Below are 26,112 nucleotides of genomic sequence, written 5' to 3'. Positions count from 1 at the left end.
ACTGCCTAGAATAGGATTTTCTGCTTTTCCTTTATAAAATTCACAGGAATCATTACGTGGATAGCACAATACACCTGTTATGTAAGTAGAGGTAGTATTTATCTACTTATATATGTGTTTTTTATTAATAGGTTAGCATGGGTGTCGCTTGTTCTGTAAAAGGAAATACATACGGCTGCCTCCATTAAAGCAGGTGGTTTTGGCGCACGGCACTCAGCGCCAGGTGCTGAAACCAGGTGACCCATAGCAGCAATGTAATGCTAGCCTCCACATCCCCATGGCTAGATTTGAGGCAAGGCCACAAAGGCCATAGCCTAGGGCACCAGGAAGCAAGGGGCGGGAAGTGGGCTGCACACTCAGGCAGTTAAACTGCCAAACATGTAAACCACAGCAGTCACAGTCCCGGTCCGTGGCTGCCCTGCTTCCACAGGGCAGAGCAATCGAGCACAGCACAGGATGGGGAAGCACAGGACAGGGTAGCATAGGACGGGGGTGCTCAAGACTGGGGGAGACATAGTGGGCAGGGTAAGGTTGACAGTGGGCCTTGGGTGGTAAAATGTACAAATCCAGCCCTGCACATGCCACTCACTTCAGGTTCTCTTTAAAAGTATATATTTAGAAACATTTTCTGTACTAATCCTGACAAAATTAATAATAACAAAAGCAAAATCATGATGCATTCCATTGACGTAAGCCCAGCAGTGAATCTGACCGCTGAGTAAAAGAAACACTCGTGTTGGAAGAAATGAAGTCATTTCTCGTTTTGGCTGATAGAAGGATTTGTGGTAATTTGCTTCCAGCGCCTGGCTGTCTGTACGTATTCCGCGCACATCTGCAATATAACTTTATTCCCATCTCTCTCTCCGCCATGTGCAGACAAGCTGCAGATACCAGCTAGAGAGGAGAAGTCTGAGGGAAGAATTCAGTACAGCAGCCTGCGAGCCACGTCAGCCAAGAACACCAAAGTCCTGGAAGATATCAGCACCAATTATTTCGCTGCCACTGAAGTAAGTCCTCTGCGATACGCACAGTAGCGCTCCTTCAGGCCGTGCCAAACGCACAAAAAATAAATATCTTCCCTTGAAATTGAGCAGAGCCGCCTCAGCCAGACTGTACTGCAAACACTCCTTATCTGCAAAGGGAAATAAAATATACATTTCACAAGAGACAGGTGTTTCTTTCCAGCATGACTCGCTGGAGTCATGCTGGAAAGTCAGAGTAACTGTCGGGCATAAAATCAAAAATTAATTCTTTATTTTTATCTGGTAAACAAATAATAAGGATGCTAATCAGGCAATCCAAAAAGTTAAAATCACTTTTACTTTTCTTGTTGATAAATTATCATTCCCCAGTTTACCTGACTCTTATTTGGTACACATAAAATTTAGTACACAAAAGAGAAGTTGCAGGGCATGCTGGGTTGTCTTTTTTTTGCTTCCCTACTTCCCCTCAGACTTAACTAATGCAGCCTGATTGGCTGAAGCTTCTTCCCCTCCCACACCTCTGTTCCTCTCTGATTGGCCAAAATTTCTCAGGCTGAAACAATGCACTTTCTATAGTGAAGGGCGGGCAAATCAGGCAGAGGAGACTAAGGGCGGATATTACATCACAACTGGCTTCAAAATAGCCACAGTAAATATGGAAACTGTCTAGAATAGGATTCTCTACTTTTCCTTTATAAAATTCACAGGGATCATAACGTGGACAGCGCAATATATGTGTTATGTAAGTAGAGCAAGTATTTATCTACTTATATACAGTGGTGTGAAAAAGTATTTGCCCCCTTCCTGATTTCTTATTCTTTTGCATGTTTGTCACACTTAAATGTTTCTGCTTATCAAAAACCATTAACTATTAGTCAAAGATAACACAATTGAACACAAAATGCAGTTTTAAATGATGGTTTTTATTATTTAGTGAGAAAAATAACTCAAAACCTACATGGCCCTGTGTGAAAAAGAAATTGCCCCCTGAACCTAATAACTGGTTGGGCCACCCTTAGCAGTAATAACTGCAATCAAGCGTTTGCGATAACTTGCAACGAGTCTTTTACAGCACTCTGGAGGAATTTTGGCCCACTCATCTTTGCAGAATTGTTGTAATTCAGCTTTATTTGAGGGTTTTCTAGCATGCACTGCCTTTTTAAGGTCATGCCACAACATCTCAATAGGATTCAGGTCAGGACTTTGACTCGGCCACTCCAAAGTCTTCATTTTGTTTTTCTTCAGCCATTCAGAGGTGGATTTGCTGGTGTGTTTTGGGTCATTGTCCTGCTGCAGCACCCAAGATCGCTTCAGCTTGAGTTGACGAACAGATGGCCGGACATTCTCCTTCAGGATTTTTTGGTAGACAGTAGAATTCATGGTTCCATCTATCACAGCAAGCCTTCCAGGTCCTGAAGCAGCAAAACAACCCCAGACCATCACACTACCACCACTATATTTTACTGTTGGTATGATGTTCTTTTGCTGAAATGCTGTGTTACTTCTATGCCAGATGTAACGGGACACGCACCTTCCAAAAAGTTCAACTTTTGTCTCGTCGGTCCACAAGGTACTTTCCCAAAAGTCTTGGCAATCATTGAGATGTTTTTTAGCAAAATTGAGACGAGCCTTAATGTTCTTTTTGCTTAAAAGTGGTTTGTGCCTTGGATATCTGCCATGCAGGCCGTTTTTGCCCAGTCTCTTTCTTATGGTGGAGTCATTAACAATGACCTTAATTGAGGCAAGTGAGGCCTGCAGTTCTTTAGATGTTGTCCTGGGGTCTTTTGTGGCCTCTCGGATGAGTTTTCTCTGCGCTCTTGGGGTAATTTTGGTCGGCCAGCCACTCCTGGGAAGGTTCATCACTGTTCCATGTTTTTGCCATTTGTGGATAATTGCTCTCACTGTGGTTTGCTGGAGTCCCAAAGCTTTAGAAATGGCTTTATAACCTTTACCAGAATGATAGATCTCAATTACAGTACTTTTGTTCTCATTTGTTCCTGAATTTCTTTGGATCTTGGCATGATGTCTAGCTTTTGAGGTGCTTTTGGTCTACTTCTCTGTGTCAGATAGCTTCTATTTAAGTGATTTCTCAATTGAAACAGGTGTGGCAGTAATCAGGCCTAGGGGTGACTACAGAAATTGAACTCAGGTGTGATAAACCACAGTTAAGTTATTTTTTAACAAGGGGGGCAATCACTTTTTCACACAGGGCCATGTAGATTTTGAGTTTTTTTTCTCACTAAATAATAAAAACCATCATTTAAAACTGCATTCTGTGTTCAATGATGTTATCTTTGACTAATAGTTAACGGTTTTTGATGAGCAGAAACATTTAAGTGTGACAAACATGCAAAAGAATAAGAAATCAGGAAGGGGGCAAATACTTTTTCACACCACTGTATTTGTTTTTTTTTTCCTGAGATAGTATGGCTTACAGCTCCTCTTTAAAGCTAAAACCTGCATTGTCTGTACCAGCAGCGGACGTCATAGTAGAGCAGGGATGAGCTCTTGGAATCAGAACAGTTTCAAGTTACTATTATCGCTTTGGAATTCAGCCGTTCTGAGTAAAATCACGAAAACTGGAAATTGAAATTTCGAGTACCGCATTCCATTCTGCCGATGCAAAAAAATTGGCTTTGAAGACTGGCTTTTGGAGTTTTCAGCAAACACGGCGTTAACACAATGGCGGGAAAAGTGAAAATCGGCTTCTTAAAATCGGCTTCTAAATTCTCCTCCCAGAGTGATGTCAACAAAATTGTCCCCGGGGAATCCCTGCTCCCGGAGGCCACACTAAAGTGGCAGAATAAGCGTTTTTTTTTTCACATGAATGTGGGGACCGGGGCATCCCCTGACCCGGCCCCCTGGAACCCCCAATCCAAGTGGAAAACTGCTTGTTCTGCCACTCTAACATGGCCTCCGATTACTGGAATATTCCTCAGCGACTATGTTGCATAATTTGATGAAAATTCTTGTTCTTCAGAAGCCAATTTTCACTTTCCATTGTGATAATGGCGTGTTTGCTGAAAATTCTTGTTTCCAGTCCAATTTTTGCATCGGCAGAACTATTGACCGCATTGACTTCAATAAAAAATGCTTTCAAAACATGAAATTCGGTATTTGCCTGCGGAATGCTGTATTTCGATGGACTCGGGAGTTGTTCCGAACAACCCTGTATTAGAGTAGTATGAATGAGTGTTCACAAATTGAACTTCTGTGCCACGAAATCAAGGCTTCCTTAGATAGCCTCCAGCAGCACTGCCTTGGCAGTGTGTTTTGCCCTTGCTAGGTCCTGCTGGAAAATTGTATCTAGGTGAGCGTAGGTTTTCTCTTAGGACAGATCAGAAGGCGTGGCCTGAGAAGTACGGTGTTTATGCCTTTGCCTCTGAGTCAGCCTATCACAGAGTAGAGGGATGGAGAAAGGCGGCGGGTGGAGCACCAGCCATTATTTTTTCAGTGCAAATCTCAGTAGTAGGACTTAAACGCAGAGGAGCACTTTTAAGTACAGGGACTAGATAAATAAGTCAATAGTCAAGATTGGAGCCATGTAACACAGAGACACTGGAAATGTAAAACTTTTAGGGAACTCTAGGAAAGTTCTATTCAGTCTTAGGACTATAGAAACACTTATAGGCACGGTTCACATCTGCGTTTCTGAGCCAAACGGATCCGGTGAGTGGATCCGGTCTCCGCTTCACCGGATCCGGATGGCACACTGCCAAATGGAAAGTGAAAACTGATCTGATCAATGATTGATCGGATCAGTTTACACTCAGTTTGCCGGCAAATACATACAATGCTCTTTTGCAGCCGGCGGTAGAGGCTTCCTCTTCTTCCGCTGTGTAGTCACATGACGCGGAAGAAGACGGAAGCCTCTACCGCCGGCTGCAAGAGAGCATTAGGTATGTATTTTACCCGCCCGGCTTCTGCACCCTCCTGCCGCTCAGGTTAGTGTCCCCACATCCCCCTATCCCCCATGGAACGGTCCGTTTCTTCACTAGTGTGAAGAAACGTTCCGTTTTCCATTGCCCCAATGCTGCTGCATTTTTTGTCCGGATCTGTTCCGCTGAGCAGAACGGTCCGGAAAATTAGGGCCTGCAGCAATTTTTTGACCCGGGGACCGGAGCGGGACGTATCCGTACCAACGAACGCATGTGAACGGTCAGATAGGTTAACATTGGATCCTTTCACATCCATTCTATTTGTAAGATATACGTTCCAGTTATGTTACGCTAAAAAGCGCAGATGTGAACTGGGCCATAGACTTCAGGCTATTTTCAATTCAAGTATCCTTTAAATTACCTTTCCAGGAACACAACAAGGTTGAGGGTTGTAGGGCTTTGAGGGGGAGTTTAAAGTATGCCAGAGATGGGAAAAGTTGACTTTTACTCCTCTGGGATTTCTTCCAGACTCCCTCCCCCTTTGTTCACCATGTGTCCTCCGGGTCACCTCCGTTTTGCTGCTGTCAGCCCAATTAATGTCCCTGACTGGATGAGTCGCAGATTACGGAGCATACGCTGTCTCGACTTGTAACTGCGCATGTGTAGATCGCTCCTGACCTACGGGGCTGCGATCGAGTAGGTGTGTGGCAGGGACAGAGCATGCGCCATAGCGCGACCCAGCCAGGGGGTGGACTTTATTTTGGCTGACAGCAGCACACCGGAGGGGACCCAGAATACACCTAGGGACCTGAAAGACTAAGGGGGGCTGGGAGATGCCCACATAAGTAAAAGTCAACTTCCCCCACACATCTCAGGTTTACATAAAGACACCTGGACTGGCTGTGTGATCAGTATGTAACACATTGATCTTAGTGCACTAACAATGCCATTAGTGTTAGTGAGGTAAGGAAGTGGGGTATGGAGAAAAGCACAGGCAAGAATTTCTGCTGCAGTATGCCAGCAGAAGCGACAGGTTTTGGACTAGTCCATCTCTTCATAGGGGATTCTCAGCAAGGCTTTTATTCTTTATAAAGATATTCCCTAAAACGGATTTAAACAATGATGCTGGCCAGCTTCCCTGCTCTCTACACAGTTTTTTGGCAGTTGGACAGAGCAACTGCCATTCACTAAGTGCTTTTGAAAATAAATAAATCCCTGAGAATCCCCCCATGAAGAGATGGATTAGTCCAAAACCTGTTGCTTCTTTTCAGATTTCTACTACCTACTGTAAGTGACAGCAATATAGGAGAAAAGTAATTTTACTCTGGAAAAAACATACTTCTTATTTGTTTATGTTTGCACATATTTTAAATGTTACAATTTTTCGCCATAGTGCCTCTTTATTAAAGGGAAGGTTCAGGGAAACCTGTAAAAAAATAAAAATCCCTATCCACTTACCTGGGGCTTCCTCCAGCCCGTGGCAGGCAGGAGGTGCCCTCGCCGCCGCTCCAGAGGCTTCCGGTCGTCTTCGGTGGCCGACCCGACCTGGCCAGGCCGGCTGCCAGGTCGGGCTCTTCTGCGCTCCAAGGACGGGCTCTTCTGCGTCCCACGCGGGCGCGCTGACGTCATCGGACGTCCTCCGGGCTGTACTGCGCATGCGCAGAACTACTGCGCCTGCGCAGTACAGCCCGGCGGACGTCCGATGACGTCAGCGCGCCTGCGTGGGACGCAGAAGAGCCCGTCCTTGGAGCGCAGAAGAGCCCGACCTGGCAGCCGGCCTGGCCAGGTCGGGTCGGCCACCGAAGACGACCGGAAGCCTCTGGAGCGGCGGCGAGGGCACCTCCTGCCTGCCACGGGCTGGAGGAAGCCCCAGGTAAGTGGATAGGGATTTTTATTTTTTTACAGGTTTCCCTGAACCTTTCCTTTAACCACTTTCCTACCCTGTTCATTTTCACAGTTCAGCTCAGCTCTGATTACTTTGGCAATAACCTTATCAATAATTATCACAACTAAATGATCTATATATTGTTTTATTCAGGACAAATTAGGCTTTTTGTGGCTGATATTTGTTTTTATTAATTACCTTATTTTCTATGTATTTTAAAAGGAAAATTAGGAAAACAGTGAAAAATACACAAGTTATCCACTTTCAAAAATTATAGCTTTAATGTAAATAGCTTCTATTGTACATTTAAACCCACACATTTTATTTGTCTATCTCTCCTGTTTATTTAAACAGTTCATTAGTTTTAATATGTATTAGTAACACATTGTATATACCGTACTCTCTTGTTACATCTGTATGCTCCTGGAATGTTTGTTTTACACTTGTTTACACATTACTCTGGCCATTGAATTTCCTGGGAGGAAGAGAGATGTTTGCTGTCATTCCTTTACAACTGTGTAGCATTGTTATCAGCTCAGAGATAAATAAACAGTGTTATCTAAGATTTTGTAGGGAGGGAAGTGCAGACTTATTTTCACGTCATGGGGCAGGAAGTGGTTAATGATCAGGAACTACTTTTAAGGCTTCCTTTAAAGACATCCATTTCTGTGCACTGTTACTGCAGGATGGGGAATTGGTGTACACAGACTGGAAAATGGAGAAGGATGGAGACACAGGAAGGTTCATTAGTAAGTATGAGATATTGTATTTCTATATCGTCATGTCCCTCTCTACCACTCACTAATCCTCGCTATCTTTCCCCCAGTGCCATACTGCCACTCTCATTGCTATCATTTCCTCACTTGTTTCCAGTCACCAACAAAACCGACATCTCAGATCTGCACATGAGCGTCTTTTGTCCTCCTCTAGAATCACCTCCTAGCATTCACATATACAAGACTTATCATGTGCCTCACCCCTCCTCTGGAATGCCCTTCCACAGCACATCAGTCACTCTCCAACCTTTGAAATCTTTAAACACTTCCTCAAAACTCACTTTTTCTGACAAGCATACGCTCTACCTTAGACTATTCCCCCTTCAACCTCTCGTCAAGTTTTACTCCTTATTAGATAACCTAAACACACACTGCCTGTATGTATACTGCATACTTTCCCAACTCTTGTCCCCCCCCCCCCATTTCCTTTCGATTGTAAGCTCACAAAGGCGGGACTCTATCACCCTTTTGTGCCTTGGATTTTGTTATTATTTTCATAGCTTGCACTCTGTTATACATTTTATTCGTCATGTTACATCTATCATTGTAATCACCAGTTCTGTATTTTGTACCATCGTCCATATTTGATGTATATCATTGTCTGTATCATTATGTTCCCCTTGTTTATTTTTCTACTTTGTACAGCGCCACGGAATGTGTTGGCGCTTTATAAATCATTAATATCAATAATAATATCACTCCTCAGTATCACAACCCAATCTCTGGAAATCTCAACCCAATCTTGGAAATGTAATCAGTGCCGTCTCTAATCTCTCTGCTTGGTCCCTTCACTCGGCTCCCCCTCCCCTCCTCTGCTGAATAGACACATTTCTGTGGCAATGGCTGAGTAACTTCAGACTAGGAGGGAGTGAGGAAGAAGAGTGAGGAGACCAGGAATAGTAGTGGGCAGGATGGAGGCGCCCAATGTGCATTCTATTTTAGTATTTTTAAATACAAATAAAAAAATTATATAATAAAAAGAGAGCTTACCTCTTTAGAAGATTTAGACACCAGTTCAACTGCAAAAAAGGTTTTTACTCAAAAAGCAATCTGACAAACGGGTTTCACAGGTCATGGCCCACTTGACATTAAAGGTGTCTGCACTCTATCCCCTATGCTATTACGGCATTTTGTATTGACCTGAGGAAGCGGGCCATGGCCTGTGAAACGCGTTGTCAGATTGCTTTTTGAATAAAAACTTTTTCCAGTTGAACTGGTGTCTTTATCTTTTGGAGAGGTAAGCAATTACCTCTATTTTTATTATGTAAAATATTTTTATTTGTATTTAAAAATACTAAAATAGAACACACATTGGGTGCCTCCATCCTACCCACTACCAGTCAGACCTCCTTTGGAGGTTATAGCTTTGCAGTTTTTCTGGAAAGTCTATTGTACTACAGGAGAGCGACCATCCAGTATCCAGCAGGATCTGCAGTACCGAGCAGGGACGTTAATTCCCTGCAGGACTATAAGGTGGTTGCAGGAACTGCAACCCACCTTTGTTAGTATATATTTATGAGTTTATCCTCCCTATACCTGACGATACTGCACCATTGGGCTCCCGGCCCCTCCCTACGTCTTACCTAGGTATTCTGGGCCCTTACAAGAATCACCAAAGAGAAAAACCCTATAGACCAGGAAAAGAGTTCTCCTGACCTGCAATGATTAAATTTGCCGATCAGCAGAGCAGCAGTACATAGTTTTACTGCTCTCTGCCTAGAAAGTTAATGTTTTTTCACACAGAGAATGCTTTCAAATGTTCTTTTATGTAACTAAGAGAGTGAGTACTTACATTTTATTTTAACTGAGTTTATTCTTATTTTAACCAGTTAAGCATCGAGGTAGGGAAACAAAACAGTGTGGGGTTTGTCACTAGAGCTTTACTAGACCTCACAATCCAACCATAGAAATTGGTGAGCATGTGGGTCCCCCTCAGTTCTAGTTACCAGCCTGCTATGCCTGTAAGCAGTAGGAAGATGCCTTGCAAGGGATGTGTGGCAAATTTTCCCTTACTTACTAGGCCACAGAGCGTGCTCTGTCCTGTCCACACACCTACTCGATTGCTGTTCCGAGTGACTGTGTATGGCAGCTGTGGCTGTAGAGCATGCTGGGCATGTACAGAATGCTCCCAGCCTTAAGAGCTTAATAGAGGAGTTATAAGGACAGGACAGAGCATGTGCCATGGCTGTGACTGAGCCCAGTTTTAGCTGTTGAATGAAGCAAAGATCCTGATTGGTTACTCAGGCCTCCTGCTTCATGTGTGTTCCTGTAAAGCTTGCTGGGCAATCTGTGTGTTTCAAGTCCTACCCCATAGAACCACATTAAGCCATGCCATACACTGATGAGGACCAGCCAGTCTGAAACAGTCTGTTAGCATGCTGGATTATTGTGGCTCTGTACAATTAACAAACTGACACATCTTTGCATTCCAGCGGTTATGGAGGTGTGGCTAGCATCAAGGACATAACATGGATGATTTGCATATTCAGCAGTGATGCATTGTGGGAGACATCATATGCTCACTCCAACCTGAATAATCACAAATACCTTCATTAAAGAGACTCTGTAACAAAATTTTCAGCCTTATTTCTTCTATCCTATAAGTTCCTATACCTGTTCTAATGTGGTCTGTCTAACTGCAGCCTTTCCTAGTTGCACAGTGGCTGTATTATCTCTGTTATATGATCTAATCTCCTCTCCTCTGTCGGGCTGAGGCAGTCAGGCTGGAATGTGCTGTGCTGCTTGTAATTGGATAGAAGCTATACACACCCTCTCCAGGCCCCCTGCACACTCTGTATGACTCACACACTGAGCTACTCTCAGCGTATCTCTTGCCATGTCTTTTGTTTGTAAACACTGCATAAAACTGGCAATTACAAGCCAGGATTGCAGCAGGGAGTGGCAGAAACAGCACAGAGGGGCCCAGGAGAACATAAGGAATAGAATGGTATGCTTTTTATTGAAAGAATTTTAGAATACAGATTCTCTTTAAGAAGGCAAATTTCTGCTTTACATAGCATGTTAGTAAGGAGGCTTTTTGATCCCTTTCAGCCCCTTACACACTCCTAGGAGTTCTGGTTCACCATGAGCTTGCTGGGTACTCTGTAATGTTTGTATCAGATGTCACTTTTGTTAACTTCAGCCTCTTTGTGTTCTGATATCACCAGGCTCTAAGCCCAGCCAGGCACACATTACCCATGACGGCCTGGTGCACACTGTGCAGAGGTCCCCGTTCCTGAAGGACATTGTGCTCTCTGTTGGCAAGTGGAACTTTGCTCTATGGAAGGAAGGTGTAACTGTAAGTATTAAAATAACCTGCACATATTAGAATTATTTTCACAGTGCAAATAGTACACATTACATATACAGGTAGTCCCCGACTTATGAACACCCGACTTACGAACGTCCCACCGATACGTACGGCATGGATTCTGTGTTTCCATGGTAACAAGTCACAAATGTTTTTTCAAATTGGACTTGTAGGTTTTGAGAAAATTAAAAGAAAAAATGGCTTTTAAACTTGTATAAGCAGGTACAGGGGGCAGAGGTGACACTGGAGGCACAGAGGAGGTACAGGGGACAGAGATGGCACAATGTTCCGACTTAACCTCTTGACGACCAGCTAACGCCGATTGGCGTAAACTGGTCGTCTGCGGGTTACCATGGAAACGGCCGCTCGATCAACCGGCCTTTCCATGTCAGTTCACGGAGGGTGTCTCCGTGAACAGCCGGAGAGCCGCCGATCGCGGCTCGCCCGGCAAAATGTAAACAGGCGGGGAAGAAATCCCCGCTGTTTACATCATATGGCGCTGCTGCGCAGCAGCGCCGTAAGGCAGATCAGCGATCCCCGGCCTCTGATTGGCCGGGGATCGCCGGCATATGATAGGCTGAAGCCTATCCTTCAATGCGCAGGACGGAAATCCGTCCTGCGCAGCTCACAGGGGGAGGGAGAGGGAGGAAGCGGGAGAGACGGCGGAGAACGCTGCGGAGGGGGGCTTTGAAGAGCCCCCCCCCCGCTAAGCAACTGCAGCCGGCGGCGATCAGACCCCCCCAGCAGGACATCCCCCTAGTGGGGAAAAAAGGGGGGTAGTCTGATCGCCCTGGCTCACTCCTGATCGGTGCTGCGGGCTGGAGAGCCCACGCAGCACCGATCAGTGCAGAAAGCCCTGGTCGGCAAGTGGTTAAGAACAGATTCAGGTTAAGAACGAACCTACAGTCCCAATCTCGTTCGTTAACCGGGGACTACCTGTATACCGAATGACGTAATTGGAATTATTACTGGGTAGAAAAGGGTTAACTACCCCGAGGTGATCGCCCTATAACAAATGTGACTTTGGAAAATGATTGGCTGTTGTTAGGCCTATGAATTGGACCAATCAACTATACTTTTTGACAATTCTGATTGGCCTTGTTACAAGTTGCATACATTTGTATGGATTGGAAGTCAGAATGCTTAGATCTCATTGACCTCCTCTGGTAATTCGTTTCTTTGATACATTTTAAAATTTCCAGTTGTTTAGTTCTCTATAACAATATATATGGTACGTTCCAGTGGGAGGACACATTATATACGCTGTGTATCTGCGAATGGAATGGCGGTTGTGGGACTTGTATATAAGTCACGGTTTCCTCAGCAGAGCATGTTGTCCCCTCAGAGTGGCCCCATCCTGCAGTCCTGCTGCTCAGGCAAGAGATACACGTCAGCGCACTGGTCTCTCTCCAGGCCGGGGGTCTTCTTCATCGGGAAGGAGGATGGCAACGTGGAGATATGGGACATTCTGGAGAAGACACACGAGCCGTCCCAGACCCAGAACATCTCAGCGGCAGCCATTACTTACATCAGACCCTGGATAGCTTCTGGTAAGGGGTTCTGAGGAGTCGAGGCTACAGAGAGGACAACACTAAAAATATCTACTATTGTAGAGGTGGGGCGGTTCTTTAACCTTGTGGCCTGAGACCCACTACTCGCACCGCCTGCATACTCTGCCCCCTGCACACACCCTGCACATTCTGCCCTGTGCATACTCTGTCCCATGCACACTCCACCCCTGCACACTCTGCCCCTGCAAAGTCCGCCCACTGCACACTCTGCCCCCCCACCCTTCTGCACACTCTGCCCCTGCAAACCCCGCCCTCTGCACACTCTGCTCTCTGCACACTCTGCCCCCTGCATACTCCTTGTACACTCCACCCCTGCACACTCTGCCCCTGCAAAGTCCGCCCACTGCACACTCTGCCCCCTCACCCTTCTGCACACTCTGCCCCTGCAAACTCCGCCCTCTGCACACTCTGCTCTCTGCACACTCTGCCCCCTGCACACTCTGCCCCCTGCATACTCCTTGCACACTCTGCCCCTGCACATTCCGCTCTCTGCACACTCTGCCCCCTGCACAGGACCTTCCTGGACATAGCTGAGCCATCACATGAGACGAGGAAGATCACGTTGTGTAACTTATATGTGGCATGAGGTATGTTTTATATGAGAAAATCGTATACATAGAAGTATTTTGCTCAAACCCGTTAGATAGTTGTTAGGCTGCTGTTGACAATTACTGTAAAATTACTTTTCTTGGAGTGATGATCTCTGAATGACATTGCAGCAATAATACGTTCCACGCTTATCTTTTATTATGTCTGCCATTCTCAGTGTTATTGTTCCTATTGCAGCCAAGCAGCACTTTCTGGCCTTGTCTGATGACAGCGGGACGCTTCACGTTCTGGAGATCCCGTGGACCCTCCGCCACCCCTCTGGGAACGAGGTTGGTGCAGGGACAGGCGGGCTGGGAGGTTTGATTTGTAATATTGCACAATATTTGGTGTTCAGCATTCCCGGTTCTCTCTCTAGTTCAGCCTGGAGACAGGAAGGACTGTGGGGGAGATTTGGGGCCCATTCACACTACTGCGATTAGCGGGTGTTTACCTCTAAACACCGAATCGCCAGTGCTTTTTTTTAAGCGCTAGTGTAATATAAAGTATATGGGAGTGATCTCACTGTGGCGATCGCCGTCAATTCGCGGTAAACGCAAAATCGGTGCATGAATCTCTTTCATGAATTGAGAGCGATCGCAATATTAAAAAAGTGCTGACTCCTTTCCCACTACAGCCGCCGCGCTCCATCTCAATGGACAAAGTAATCCCAACGTTAACATCAGCGTTACGCAAATGTGCACGAGAGCGCGCTCACGCATGTGCAGTACGGAGCGGCCATCTTCCGCAGCACTCGTTCAGTAACCAGCTAATATGGCTATGAATAGCAGTGTGGTGCCCCTTCCTGCAGGTGTCACCCTATGCAACTGCCTGCTTTGCCTATGCCTAAAAACTACCCCGAGATGAGAAATCAAATCACCGAAAAAAGGTGTTTTGCTAAGGCAACAGTAGTATTGAGCTATAAGGAATTTTTTTTCCCCATAAAGCATTACTCACTTGGTTGCAAAATACTAAAAGTGCCCAGGAAGTACCGTGGTCCATTTAGAGGACCACTACAGCGAAAAAAAATGAGCATTTAAAATCTGACAGAACAGACAAGTTTTGGAATAGTCCATCTTCCCATGGGGATTCTCAGGGTTTTCTTTTGTTTTCAAAAGCATTTCCTGAACAGAAGTTGCTAAGTCAAAATAATGAGCAGGGGGGCTGGTTGGTATCTGACTATTTTGGGAGTTAGACTTCGCAACTGCCATTCAGGAAATGCTTTTGAAAACAAATAAATCCCTGAGAATCCCCCATGAGGATATGGACTAGTCCAAAACCTGTCAGTTATGTCAGATTTTAACTGCTTACTTTTTTTTCGCTGTAGTGGTCCTATTATGCAAGCTGTTGGAATATCAGATGTACTGCACCCAGCGCTGCATAATATGTTGGTGCTTTATAAATACAATACATAAATAATACTGACCAATCAGAAGTGTCCATGTAAAGCAGTCCTCTCCTCCTCCCTTACAGAAGAGCAGCGTGCAGCATTACTTTGAGAGAGAAGTAAAGCATCTGGAGTACTACGGACAGAGGCAAATCTTCCGAGCGGCGGAGAAGAGGTCGCTGGAGCTGAAGGAAATCAGCAAGAAAACTGTAAGCTGGATTTCCCCAAGTAACCTCCACTGTCTGATCGCTCGTTCTCAGATGCTAGTGTGGGCGTAGTTTACTACAACTTACTGTATCTGAAACCTAAAAGTGCTGTCCACCCAACCACATTTAAACAGTTTCTGATTAAGTTATTAGCTTTAACTGAATACATATTAAAAGAGTACAAAAAAATATTAAATAGTAGGCCTTCAATGATAAAGATCCTTATTATGGCAGCTTAAAGCGGGTGCGTCAACATAAAAATCAAATTTCAACAGCAACTGGTCTGAGTGTATTAAGTGATAAAGATGCTAATCCTGCATTCAAAGCTTTTTCTGCTGTTATGATTTGGAGTTATCACATACCTTAGGAGCACTGGCCCTTTAGTAGTCAGAGCCAAACAGTTGCATGTTGGGAGTTCTTTATATCTATAATATATTCCTCCTCTTCCCTTTATTTCCCTGCCAGCTGCTTATCTGAAACACGATCCCCTACACACTTGTGTTTACAAGCAAGGCTGAGGTGACTTAATCAATTGAAGGAGAAAAGAAAAAAGTAAAGGGCAGAAATGACATCAGGATTTAGCCTAAACTGTGGGCAAAAAGACATGCCGCCCACCAGGAACAGAATTCTCTTCATTTACTATATAACATTCACTAAAATCAAAACGTGGACAGTAGATAAATACTTGATCTACTTACATAACATGTACGGTAAGTAGATCAAGTACAGTATTTATCTACTTATATATGTGTTTATTTTTCATTGGCATAGTAAGCCTAATCCTACTGATTTAATGGTGCCCATACACCAGTAATGGCTAACCTTGGCACTCCAGCTGTGACAAAACTACAAATCCCATCATGCCTCTGCCTCCCTGAGTTATGCTTAGAGCTGTCAGAGTATTGCAATGCCTCATGAGACTTGTAGTTCCACTACAGCTGGAGTGCCAAGGTTAGCTATCACTGCCATACACGGTACAATAAAATATTTTTATTTTCCAGTTGTTGTTTTTTTTCGATCAACAAAATGAACAATTATCTGTTTTTTTTTCTCTATAAAAATCTGATCGGACGTGTAGGAATAATCTTTATATTCAATCTAAAGGAATAATCGAACAAAATCATCTAATCGATGAATTCGATAAAAATGGTACTATGTATAGGCACCATTAGACTGATCTGGCAGAGGCAATTATAGTTTGTAGGCCAAACAGGTGGCTGTATCAAAATGTACCCACCTAGAGTGTGCCCTCTGAGCCACTATTTGCTATTACTAACACATCACCCCACCACAACCCAACATGTTTCACCCCCCTAAAAATGGGGGCTTCATCAGGGAAATCAAAGTGCATGGGTACATACAGTGCTATACAATATTAATAGTATGGCGTACATGTCAGAAAAATAACAAAAACTGCATCATACCCTCATGGCTATCTTTGCAGGCCCATTTATTATTTTTTTGTACTCTTAACTTCCTTATGTACTCTTTTAACCTCCAATATCACTGGACATTACCTAGTAATTTTAGCCATGGATGTCTTTCAACGCAAGGAAAGTATCTAAGCCCCCTTTAAATGCAGGTATAGAGTTTGCCATAACTACTTCCTGTGGCAATGCATTCCACATCTTAATCACTGTTACTGTAAAGAACCCTTTTCTAAATAAATGGCTAAAACGTTTTTCCTCCATGCGCAGATCATGTCCTCTAGTCCTTTGAGAAGCCCTAGGGACAAAAAGCTCATCCGCCAAGCTTTTATATTGCCCTCTGATGTATTTATACATGTTAATTAGATCCCCTCTAAGGCGTCTTTTCTCTAGACTAAATAAACCCAGTTTATCTAACCTTTCTTGGTAAGCGAGACCTTCCATCCCACGTATCAATTTTGTTGCTCGTCTCTACACCTGCTCTAAGACTGCAATATCTTTCCTGTAATGTGGTGCACAGAACTGAATTCCATATTTCAGATGTAAGTGGAGGAGACGGGGCAGTGGAAGTACCCCAGATGCGATCAGGCCACCCGCTTGTCGCTCGGCTGCTCCCAAATGCCACTGAGGAAAACAAGAGGAAAAAGAGGGGCGCTCTCAGCTTCAAGATGCAATGTTAGATGTAAGTCTAGGACAGGTCTCACCTGTTTAGAGTGTGGCCAGTACAGCGTACATGGCCGCGATAGGCGTCTGTCCCTCTCTGCCGAGCCGGGGACCGGGCTCTCCAATAACGATAGGGCGGATGTGACGTCACTCCCTCCTGCTAGATGGTAGCCACGGAAACCAGGATGCACGCTCGCTTCTTACAGTTCTACTGCGAGCGGCTCCTGGGCACTGGGAATTAAAAACTGGGTAATAATAATAAAAAGGCAGCCACCATAGGAGTGAATGGGGCTAGTATTTATTAAAATTGACAACGCGTTTCACGGAGGATCAACCTCCGCTTTTTCAAGTCTGTTACACTTACACTTACTTTGGTTATTGGTTGCTGCTTTTGATGATACTTGTATAAAATGGCTCCCCTCCCTTCTTGTGTAAGTGTAACAGACTTGAAAAAGCGGAGGTTGATCCTCCGTGAAACGCGTCCCCGGCTCGGCAGAGAGGGACAGACGCCTATCGCGGCCATGTACGCTGTACTGGCCACACTCTAAACAGGTGAGACCTGTCCTAGACTTACATCTAACATTGCATCTTGAAGCTGAGAGCGCCCCTCTTTTTCCTCTTATATTCCAGATGTGGCCTTACTAGAGAGCTAAACAGGGGCAATATTATGCTAGCATCTCGAGTTTTTATTTCCCTTTTAATGCATCCCAAAATTTTATTTGCTTTAGCTGCAGCGGCTTGGCATTGAGTACGATTATTTAACTTGGGATTGCAAAAAAAAAAAAGGAAAAAAAAAATGGCTTGGAAATATTGGTATCCCATTCATCATCCCTACTGACGAAGTTTCCATCTTACGGAAAATAAAGAAGACCTTGAAACTTTCCCATGAGGAGATGGACTAGTCTGCAATCTTACAGCAACATACCGTAGGAAAAAGGGAATTTATAGTGCATTTTAATCCAGGAGAAATGTACTAATAAGTGTATGTGCACATGTATTTAACCACTTGAGGATCGCAGTGTTAAAGGGAACCTAAACTAAGAGGGATATGGATGTTTCCTTTTAAACAATACCAGTTGCCTGGCAGTCCCCCTGATGTCTTTGGCTGCAGTGGTGGTCGAGTCACACACCTGAAACAAGCATGCAGCTAATCCAGTCTGACTTCAGTCAGGGCACCAGATCTGCATGCTTGTTCAGGGGCTGTGGCTAAAAGTATTAGCGACACAGGATCAGCAGGAGAGTCAGAGAACTGGTATTATTTTAAAAGGAAGAATCCATATCCTTCTCAGTTTAGGTTCTCTTTAAACCCCCCTAAAAACCCGGCCATTTTTCAAGAAATAGGCCACTGCAGCTTTAAGGCCTCGCTGCATGGCTTCACATGTCAGCACACAAGTGATCCCCCCACCTTTTCTCCTCCCCAGCAGAGATTTCTGTTGTTGGGGTCTGATCGCCCCCAAGATTGTTTTTTATTTATTGTAAATAAAATGTTTTATTAAATTTCACTATTTTTGTATTCCCCTTCCAGCCAATCCCCATGATCAGCTGTCATAGGCTTCAGCCTATGACAGCCGATCACCCCTGAGCCTCTGGAGGGGACAGCCGTGTCACACGACTGTCCCCAGTACAGCGCTGCCTTAGTGCTGTACGGGGTAATCAGACGGCGGTTTTGGCATCTGACAGTATGCTAACGGCGATCGCTGCTGAGACTGAAGGTGGGGTGGTGCACCGCCTACCAAGCGGAGATGCGCGTCTGATCTCCTGCAAAATAGGCTCACTGGACCTTACGCCGATCGGCGGGCCTGGGGCTGCCGCCGCGGCCACTCCCATCAGCGTGACGCGGTTGGCAACAGGTTAAAGAGAACGTCCGAGGAACTATTAAAAAAAAAGAAATCCACTTACCTGAGGCTTCTTCCAGCTCCTGGCAGCTGACATGTGCCTCCGGTGGCTCCCGCTGTCCTTTGCTGCAGAAGCCGACCTCGCCAGGTAGATCTGCCTGCATTTTCTTGCGTTCCACGGTGCAGCTCACTGAGTCACACTGACGTCATCAGGGCTGTACTGTGCAGGTGTAGAACTAGTGCAACTGCGCAGTACAGTCTGGATGACATTAGCGCAACTCTGAGAGCCGCTTGCACAGGCACAGTCGGCATCTTGCGCCAGAGGGGACCCCGGACCACCAGCGGAACTGTGGATGTCTGGCAGTGGCTGAAGGAGTCCCCAAGTAAGTGGAATTTATTTTTAATCTTCTCGGATGTGTCCTTCAACCACTTGACGACCACAGTGTTAACCCCCCCTCCTAACGACCAGCCTGTTTTTAGCTCAGCTGGGCTGTGCAGTTTCTTCAGCCTCCTGCACAGCCCAGCGATCGGACTCACCTCTTTTTTTTTTTGTCCCTAAAGGGAGATGCCACCAGAGGGGTCTGATCGCTGTAGCCGTGGTTTGTTTTTTTTCCCTCAGGCTGTATAGGCTGCTTATCCCTCCCTCCCCTTCTGTCACTTGAATTGGAACAGGACAGCGATCTGCCAATCACAGGCCGGGGATCGGCGATCTTGTACAGATCTGCCAGGGACCGCAGCGCTGAACAGTTGTAAACAAGGGGGATTTCTTTTCCCTTTCATTTACAAACAGCCTGCTAGCTGCGATCGGAGACTAGCAGGCTAATCACGGAGATCCGCTCCGTGAACTGGCAGGGAACGATAGCACATGCGCGCGGCCATTTCCTGTCAAACTGCAGCTCCAGGACTTGACACCAATTGGCGTTAGGCGATCTTGAAGTAGTTAATCAGTACTTTTTTAATGGATTACTTAAAGAGACACTGAAGCAAAAAAAAAAAAATTATATAGTGAATTGGTTGTGTACTATGAATAATTACTAGAAGGTTAGCAGCAAAGAAAATATCCTCATATTTTTATTTTCAGGTATACAGTGTTTTTTCTAACATTGCATCATTCTCTAATATGTGCAGATTACACAACACTCAGCATTCAAAATGATTCTTTCAGAGTAGTCTGTGAACTAATGACCTCTCCTCTGGCAGAGAAAAAGTAATTAGTTCACTTACAGTTGAGATAATAAAAGTCAGATAACAGCCCTCTCCAGGACTGTAGAGATTAATGGCTTTTTTGCATAGAGATAACTAGTTTCTTAACTCTTCCTGTACTGGAAACAATTAGACTGATATATCTGATCTTAATATTTTATTTCTTAGCTGTACTACACATACAAATCATATCATCATTTTTTTTTTCACTTCAGTGTCTCTTTAAAGTGAACCTAAAGCCGATAAAAAAAAAATGAGATTAACTCACCTGGGGCCTCCCTCAGCCCCCTGCAGCCGATCGGTGCCCTCGCAGCTCCGCTCCGATGTCCCAGGACCCGCCGGTGAGCACTTCCGGTTTCGCCGTCACCGGCCGACAGGCATGGGAACGCGAGTGATTGTTCGCGTTCCCAGCCTGTATATCGCCCCCTATGCTGCTATTGCGGCCAGGAGGCCGCAATAGCAGCATAGGGGACGATATACAGGCTGGGAACGCGAACAATCACTCGCGTTCCCATGCCTGTCGGCCGGTGACGGCGAGTGACGGCGAAACCGGAAGTGCTCGCCGGCGGGTCCTGGGACATCGGAGCGGAGCTGCGAGGGCACCGATCGGCTGCAGGGGGCTGAGGGAGGCCCCAGGTGAGTTAATCTCATTTTTTTTTATCGGCTTTAGGTTCACTTTAAGTCTACAAAAAAAGCAGTTCAATTTAACTGGACTTCTTGAAGCCTCCCTGCAGACATCCTGTGGTTGTGCCATCCTTCAGCTCACAGCGGTGACCCCCTCAAAGCTGGCCAGTCACAGGCTACTGCACATGCACGGGCCTAAGCCACGCACACCCTGATCATGCTCCTGTTGCCGGGATCATCCTGCGCATGCACAGTAGCGATTTTGCGCAGTACACCGAGGTGCACAGGGATGCGGTGAGGAGGAGCATGGCTGGCCAGCTTTGAGTAGTGTTGGGCGAACATCTAGATGTTCGGGTTCGGGCCGAACAGGCCGAACATGGCCGCGATATTCGGGTGTTCGACCCGAACTCCGAACATAATGGAAGTCAATGGGGACCCGAACTTTTGTGCTTTGTAAAGCCTCCTTACATGCTACATACCCCAAATTTACAGGGTATGTGCACCTTGGGAGTGGGTACAAGAGGAAAAATTTTTTTAGCAAAAAGAGCTTATAGTTTTTGAGAAAATCGATTTTAAAGTTTCAAAGGGAAAACTGTCTTTTAAATGCGGGAAATGTCTGTTTTCTTTGCACAGGTAACATGCTTTTTGTCGGCATGCAGTCATAAATGTAATACATATAAGAGGTTCCAGGAAAAGGGACCGGTAACGCTAACCCAGCAGCAGCACACGTGATGGAACAGGAGGAGGGTGGCGCAGGAGGAGAAGGCCACGCTTTGAGACACAACAACCCAGGCCTTGCATGAGGACAAGAAGCGTGCGGATAGCAATTTGCATTTTGTCGCCATGCAGTCATAAATGTAATACAGATGAGAGGTTCAATAAACAGGGACCAGAAACGCTAACCCATCACAGATGTTCATTGTTCATGTTACTTGGTTGGGGTCCGGGAGTGTTGCGTAGTCGTTTCCAATCCAGGATTGATTCATTTTAATTTGAGTCAGACGGTCTGCATTTTCTGTGGAGAGGCGGATACGCCGCCGATCTGTGACGATGCCTCCGGCAGCACTGAAACAGCGTTCCGACATAACCCTGGCTGCTGGGCAAGCCAGCACCTCTATTGCGTACATTGCCAGTTTGCGCCAGGTGTCTAGCTTCGATACCCAATAGTTGAAGGGTGCAGATGGATTGTTCAACACAGCAACGCCATCTGACATGTAGTCCTTGACCATCTTCTCCAGGCGATCGGTGTTGGAGGTGGATCTGCACGCTTGCTGTTCTGTGTGCTGCTGCATGGGTGTCAGAAAATTTTCCCACTCCAAGGACACTGCCGATACCATTCCCTTTTGGGCACTAGCTGCGGCTTGTGTTGTTTGCTGCCCTCCTGGTCGTCCTGGGTTTGCGGAAGTCAGTCTGTCGGCGTACAACTGGCTAGAGGAGGGGGAGGATGTCAATCTCCTCTCTAAAGTCTCCACAAGGGCCTGCTGGTATTCTTCCATTTTGACCTGTCTGGCTTTTTCAAGCAGTTTTGGAACATTGTGTTTGTACCGTGGATCCAGAAGGGTATAAACCCAGTAATTGGTGTTGTCCAGAATGCGCACAATGCGTGGGTCGCGTTCAATGCAGTCCTAGGCCGAAGAGGTCATAGCCTAGGGTCACAAAACCTGTTTATTTGGGCAATTTCAATGGTGGCGAGTCTGACGTACATAAATCGCAGCAATGGCCGTTAGCAACGTCTGAATCTCACGAAATGTCTCATGCAGGTAGAAGACATATTGTTAGACTTGGGCTCCAAAGATGGGTTCCCTACATCTCTGCAAACCAGAGTTACAGGGCTCCAAATTTGGTAATATCCCCCATAGGCTTTCATTGGGCCTCCTATTTACAGTTCCAAAATCTCACATCTTTTCAAAGGGCAATTACTCAGCAGTGGCAAATTTTCTAGCATTGTAGGGACCCTTAGGGGGAACATGACTGGTGAGTTTCGGGCCCCTAGGCCAAAGAGGTCATAGCCTAGGGTCACAAAAACCTGTTTATTTGGGCTATTTCAATGGTAGTGATGGTGACGTACATAAATCGCAGTAATGGCCGTTAGCAAAGTCTGAATCTCACGAAATGTCTCATGCAGGTAGAAGACATATTGTTAGACTTGGATTCCAAAGATGGGGTCCCTACATCTCTGCAAACCAGAGTTACACGGGTCCAAAATTGGTAAAATCCCCCATAGGATTTCATTGCCTCCCTGTTTCACTTTCCAAAATCTCACATCTTTTCAAAGGGCAATGGCTCAGCAGTACCAAATTTTCTAGCATTGTAGGGACCCTTAGGGGGAACATGACTGGTGAGTTTCGGGCCCCTAGGCCGAAGAGGTCATAGCCTAGGGTCACAAAAACCTGTTTATTTGGGCTATTTCAATGGTAGTGATGGTGACGTACATAAATCGCAGCAATGGCCGTTAGCAAAGTCTGAATCTCACGAAATGTCTCATGCAGGTAGAAGACATATTGTTAGACTTGGATTCCAAAGATGGGGTCCCTACATCTCTGCAAACCAGAGTTACAGGGGTCCAAAATTGGTAAAATCCCCCATAGGCTTTCATTGGGCCTCCTATTTACCGTTCCAAAATCTCACACCATTTCAAAGGGCAATGGCTCAGCAGTTGCAAAACTCACCAGTCATGATCCCCCTAAGGGTCCCTACAATGCTAGAAAATTTGGTACTGCTGAGCCATTGCCCTTTGAAAAGATGTGAGATTTTGGAAAGTGAAATAGGGAGGCAATAAAATCCTATGGGGGATTTTACCAATTTTGGACCCCTGTAACTCTGGTTTGCAGAGATGTAGGGACCCCATCTTTGGAATCCAAGTCTAACAATATGTCTTCTACCTGCATGAGACATTTCGTGAGATTCAGACGTTGCTAACGGCCATTGCTGCGATTTATGTACGTCACCATCACTACCATTGAAATAGCCCAAATAAACAGGTTTTTGTGACCCTAGGCTATGACCTCTTCGGCTTAGGGGCCCGAAACTCACCAGTCATGTTCCCCCTAAGGGTCCCTACAATGCTAGAAAATTTGCCACTGCTGAGTAATTGCCCTTTGAAAAGATGTGAGATTTTGGAACTGTAAATAGGAGGCCCAATGAAAGCCTATGGGGGATTTTACCAAATTTGGAGCCCTGTAACTCTGGTTTGCAGAGATGTAGGGAACCCATCTTTGGAGCCCAAGTCTAACAATAGGTCTTCTACCTGCATGAGACATTTCGTGAGATTCAGACGTTGCTAACGGCCATTGCTGCGATTTATGTACGTCAGACTCGCCACCATTGAAATTGCCCAAATAAACAGGTTTTGTGACCCTAGGCTATGACCTCTTCGGCCTAGGACTGCATTGAACGCGACCCACGCATTGTGCGCATTCTGGACAACACCAATTACTGGGTTTATACCCTTCTGGATCCACGGTACAAACACAATGTTCCAAAACTGCTTGAAGAAAGAGCCAGACAGGTCAAAATGGAAGAATACCAGCAGGCCCTTGTGGAGACTTTAGAGAGGAGATTGACATCCTCCCCCTCCTCTAGCCAGTTGTACGCCGACAGACTGACTTCCGCAAACCCAGGACGACCAGGAGGGCAGCAAACAACACAAGCCGCAGCTAGTGCCCAAAAGGGAATGGTATCGGCAGTGTCCTTGGAGTGGGAAAATTTTCTGACACCCATGCAGCAGCACACAGAACAGCAAGCGTGCAGATCCACCTCCAACACCGATCGCCTGGAGAAGATGGTCAAGGACTACATGTCAGATGGCGTAGCTGTGTTGAACAATCCATCTGCACCCTTCAACTATTGGGTATCGAAGCTAGACACCTGGCGCAAACTGGCAATGTACGCAATAGAGGTGCTGGCTTGCCCGGCAGCCAGCGTTATGTCGGAACGCTGTTTCAGTGCTGCCGGAGGCATCGTCACAGATCGGCGGCGTATCCGCCTCTCCACAGAAAATGCAGACCGTCTGACTCAAATTAAAATGAATCAATCCTGGATTGGAAACGACTACGCAACACTCCCGGACCCCAACCAAGTAACATGAACAATGAACATCTGTGATGGGTTAGCGTTTCTGGTCCCTGTTTATTGAACCTCTCATCTGTATTACATTTATGACTGCATGGCGACAAAATGCAAATTGCTATCCGCACGCTTCTTGTCCTCATGCAAGGCCTGGGTTGTTGTGTCTCAAAGCGTGGCCTTCTCCTCCTGCGCCACCCTCCTCCTGTTCCATCACGTGTGCTGCTGCTGGGTTAGCGTTACCGGTCCCTTTTCCTGGAACCTCTTATATGTATTACATTTATGACTGCATGCCGACAAAAAGCATGTTACCTGTGCAAAGAAAACAGACATTTCCCGCATTTAAAAGACAGTTTTCCCTTTGAAACTTTAAAATCGATTTTCTCAAAAACTATAAGCTCTTTTTGCTAAATTTTTTTTCCTCTTGTACCCACTCCCAAGGTGCACATACCCTGTAAATTTGGGGTATGTAGCATATAAGGAGGCTTTACAAAGCACGAAAGTTCGGGTCCCCATTGACTTCCATTATGTTCGGAGTTCGGCCATGTTCGGCCCGAACCCGAACATCTAGATGTTCGCCCAACACTACACGTGACCCGTTCGGCCAATCACAGCGCTAGCCGGACGTTCGGGTAACGTTCGGCCATGCGCTCTTAGTTCGGCCATATGGCCGAACAGTTTGGCCGAACACCATCAGGTGTTCGGCCGAACCCGAACAGGGTGATGTTCTGCAGAACCCGAACAGTGGCGAACACTGTTCGCCCAACACTAGCTTTGAGAGGGTCACCACTGCTGGCTGGAGCGGACACAGGATGACTGCAGGGGGCTGCAAGAAACCCCAGGTAAGTTTTGGAGTTTCAGAGCTTTAATGATTTACATGCAGCAGTAGAGATACAGCTTTACATTAAAGGATTTAAAGAAATAGTAGAAAAGGTACATTTTCTTTTTTGATGATAGTGGTGCTTTAAGCTTATAAATGTGCTGACCTCCCTAGTGTGAGTTTGGCCACGCAGGCTTACCGAGCAGTGCATAGAGCGGGATCAGGCAGCCTTGTACAGTGTTGTAACTGGCACAGTGCCGGTTGCAGCCGCAGGCACCTTTCCTGTTAGAACTCACATTCTTCAGATAGGAATAAAGGCCCTCCTGTCATCCAGTCCGGCTTCTGTTTGTTTTACACGTGAATCATACGCAACGTGCTGATTGCGATGCGAATAACCTGTTATTTGGATTTGAAGGAAACTGTTCCAGCAGCCAAGCCGAAGGAGCAGCTCGAGGACGAGGTAACCAAAGATTATGAGGCGTACCTAGCGCTGGAGAAAACGATCCTCGCCGGGCTGGGGGCAAAAAACCAAGCTGAAGACGTTGCGGTGAGATCCTGATGGACGAGGGTTACGTTGTGCTGCTGCAAACTGATTATTGTAGACGATCTTTTATATGCCTCTCGCATGGAAAATTAAAAGTGGAGATTTTCATGACTGACTGTATTTATATATGCAGGAGACAGGCGCCTGTTCATGAATAGTTAAAGGGGCACTATGGCGAAAATCATAACATTATAAATATATGTAAACGTACAAAAAAGAAGTACGTTTCTTCCAGAGTTAAATGAGTCAAATTATTTTTCTCCTATGCTGCTGTCCCTTACCGTAGTAGAAATCTGACAGGTTTTGAACTAGCTCATCTTTTCATGGGGGATTCTCAGGGTTTTTTTAAA

The 26,112-nt window shown here is 45.7% G+C and overlaps 1 protein-coding gene across 2 annotated transcripts in view; it reads left to right on the top strand.

Moving 5' to 3' along the window:
- DNAI3 (dynein axonemal intermediate chain 3) overlaps positions 1 to 25,873 on the top strand; it is a 123,590-nt gene extending 97,717 nt beyond the window's left edge. For both annotated transcript variants that reach the window (XM_068239121.1, XM_068239120.1), the window contains exons 17-23: positions 877 to 1,007; positions 7,432 to 7,495; positions 10,690 to 10,820; positions 12,178 to 12,382; positions 13,190 to 13,281; positions 14,462 to 14,584; positions 25,634 to 25,873. In XM_068239121.1, coding sequence (XP_068095222.1) covers positions 877 to 1,007; positions 7,432 to 7,495; positions 10,690 to 10,820; positions 12,178 to 12,382; positions 13,190 to 13,281; positions 14,462 to 14,584; positions 25,634 to 25,777 — 890 coding nt within the window. In that variant the 3' untranslated portion in view covers positions 25,778 to 25,873. The remainder of the gene's footprint in view (positions 1 to 876; positions 1,008 to 7,431; positions 7,496 to 10,689; positions 10,821 to 12,177; positions 12,383 to 13,189; positions 13,282 to 14,461; positions 14,585 to 25,633) is intronic.
- Positions 25,874 to 26,112: the final 239 nt, after the last annotated feature.

Source organism: Hyperolius riggenbachi, chromosome 6 (genome assembly GCF_040937935.1).
Source record: "Hyperolius riggenbachi isolate aHypRig1 chromosome 6, aHypRig1.pri, whole genome shotgun sequence".
In the NCBI taxonomy this organism is placed as follows: Eukaryota; Metazoa; Chordata; class Amphibia; order Anura; family Hyperoliidae; genus Hyperolius; species Hyperolius riggenbachi.
This window is presented reverse-complemented; position numbering and strand designations above follow the sequence as displayed.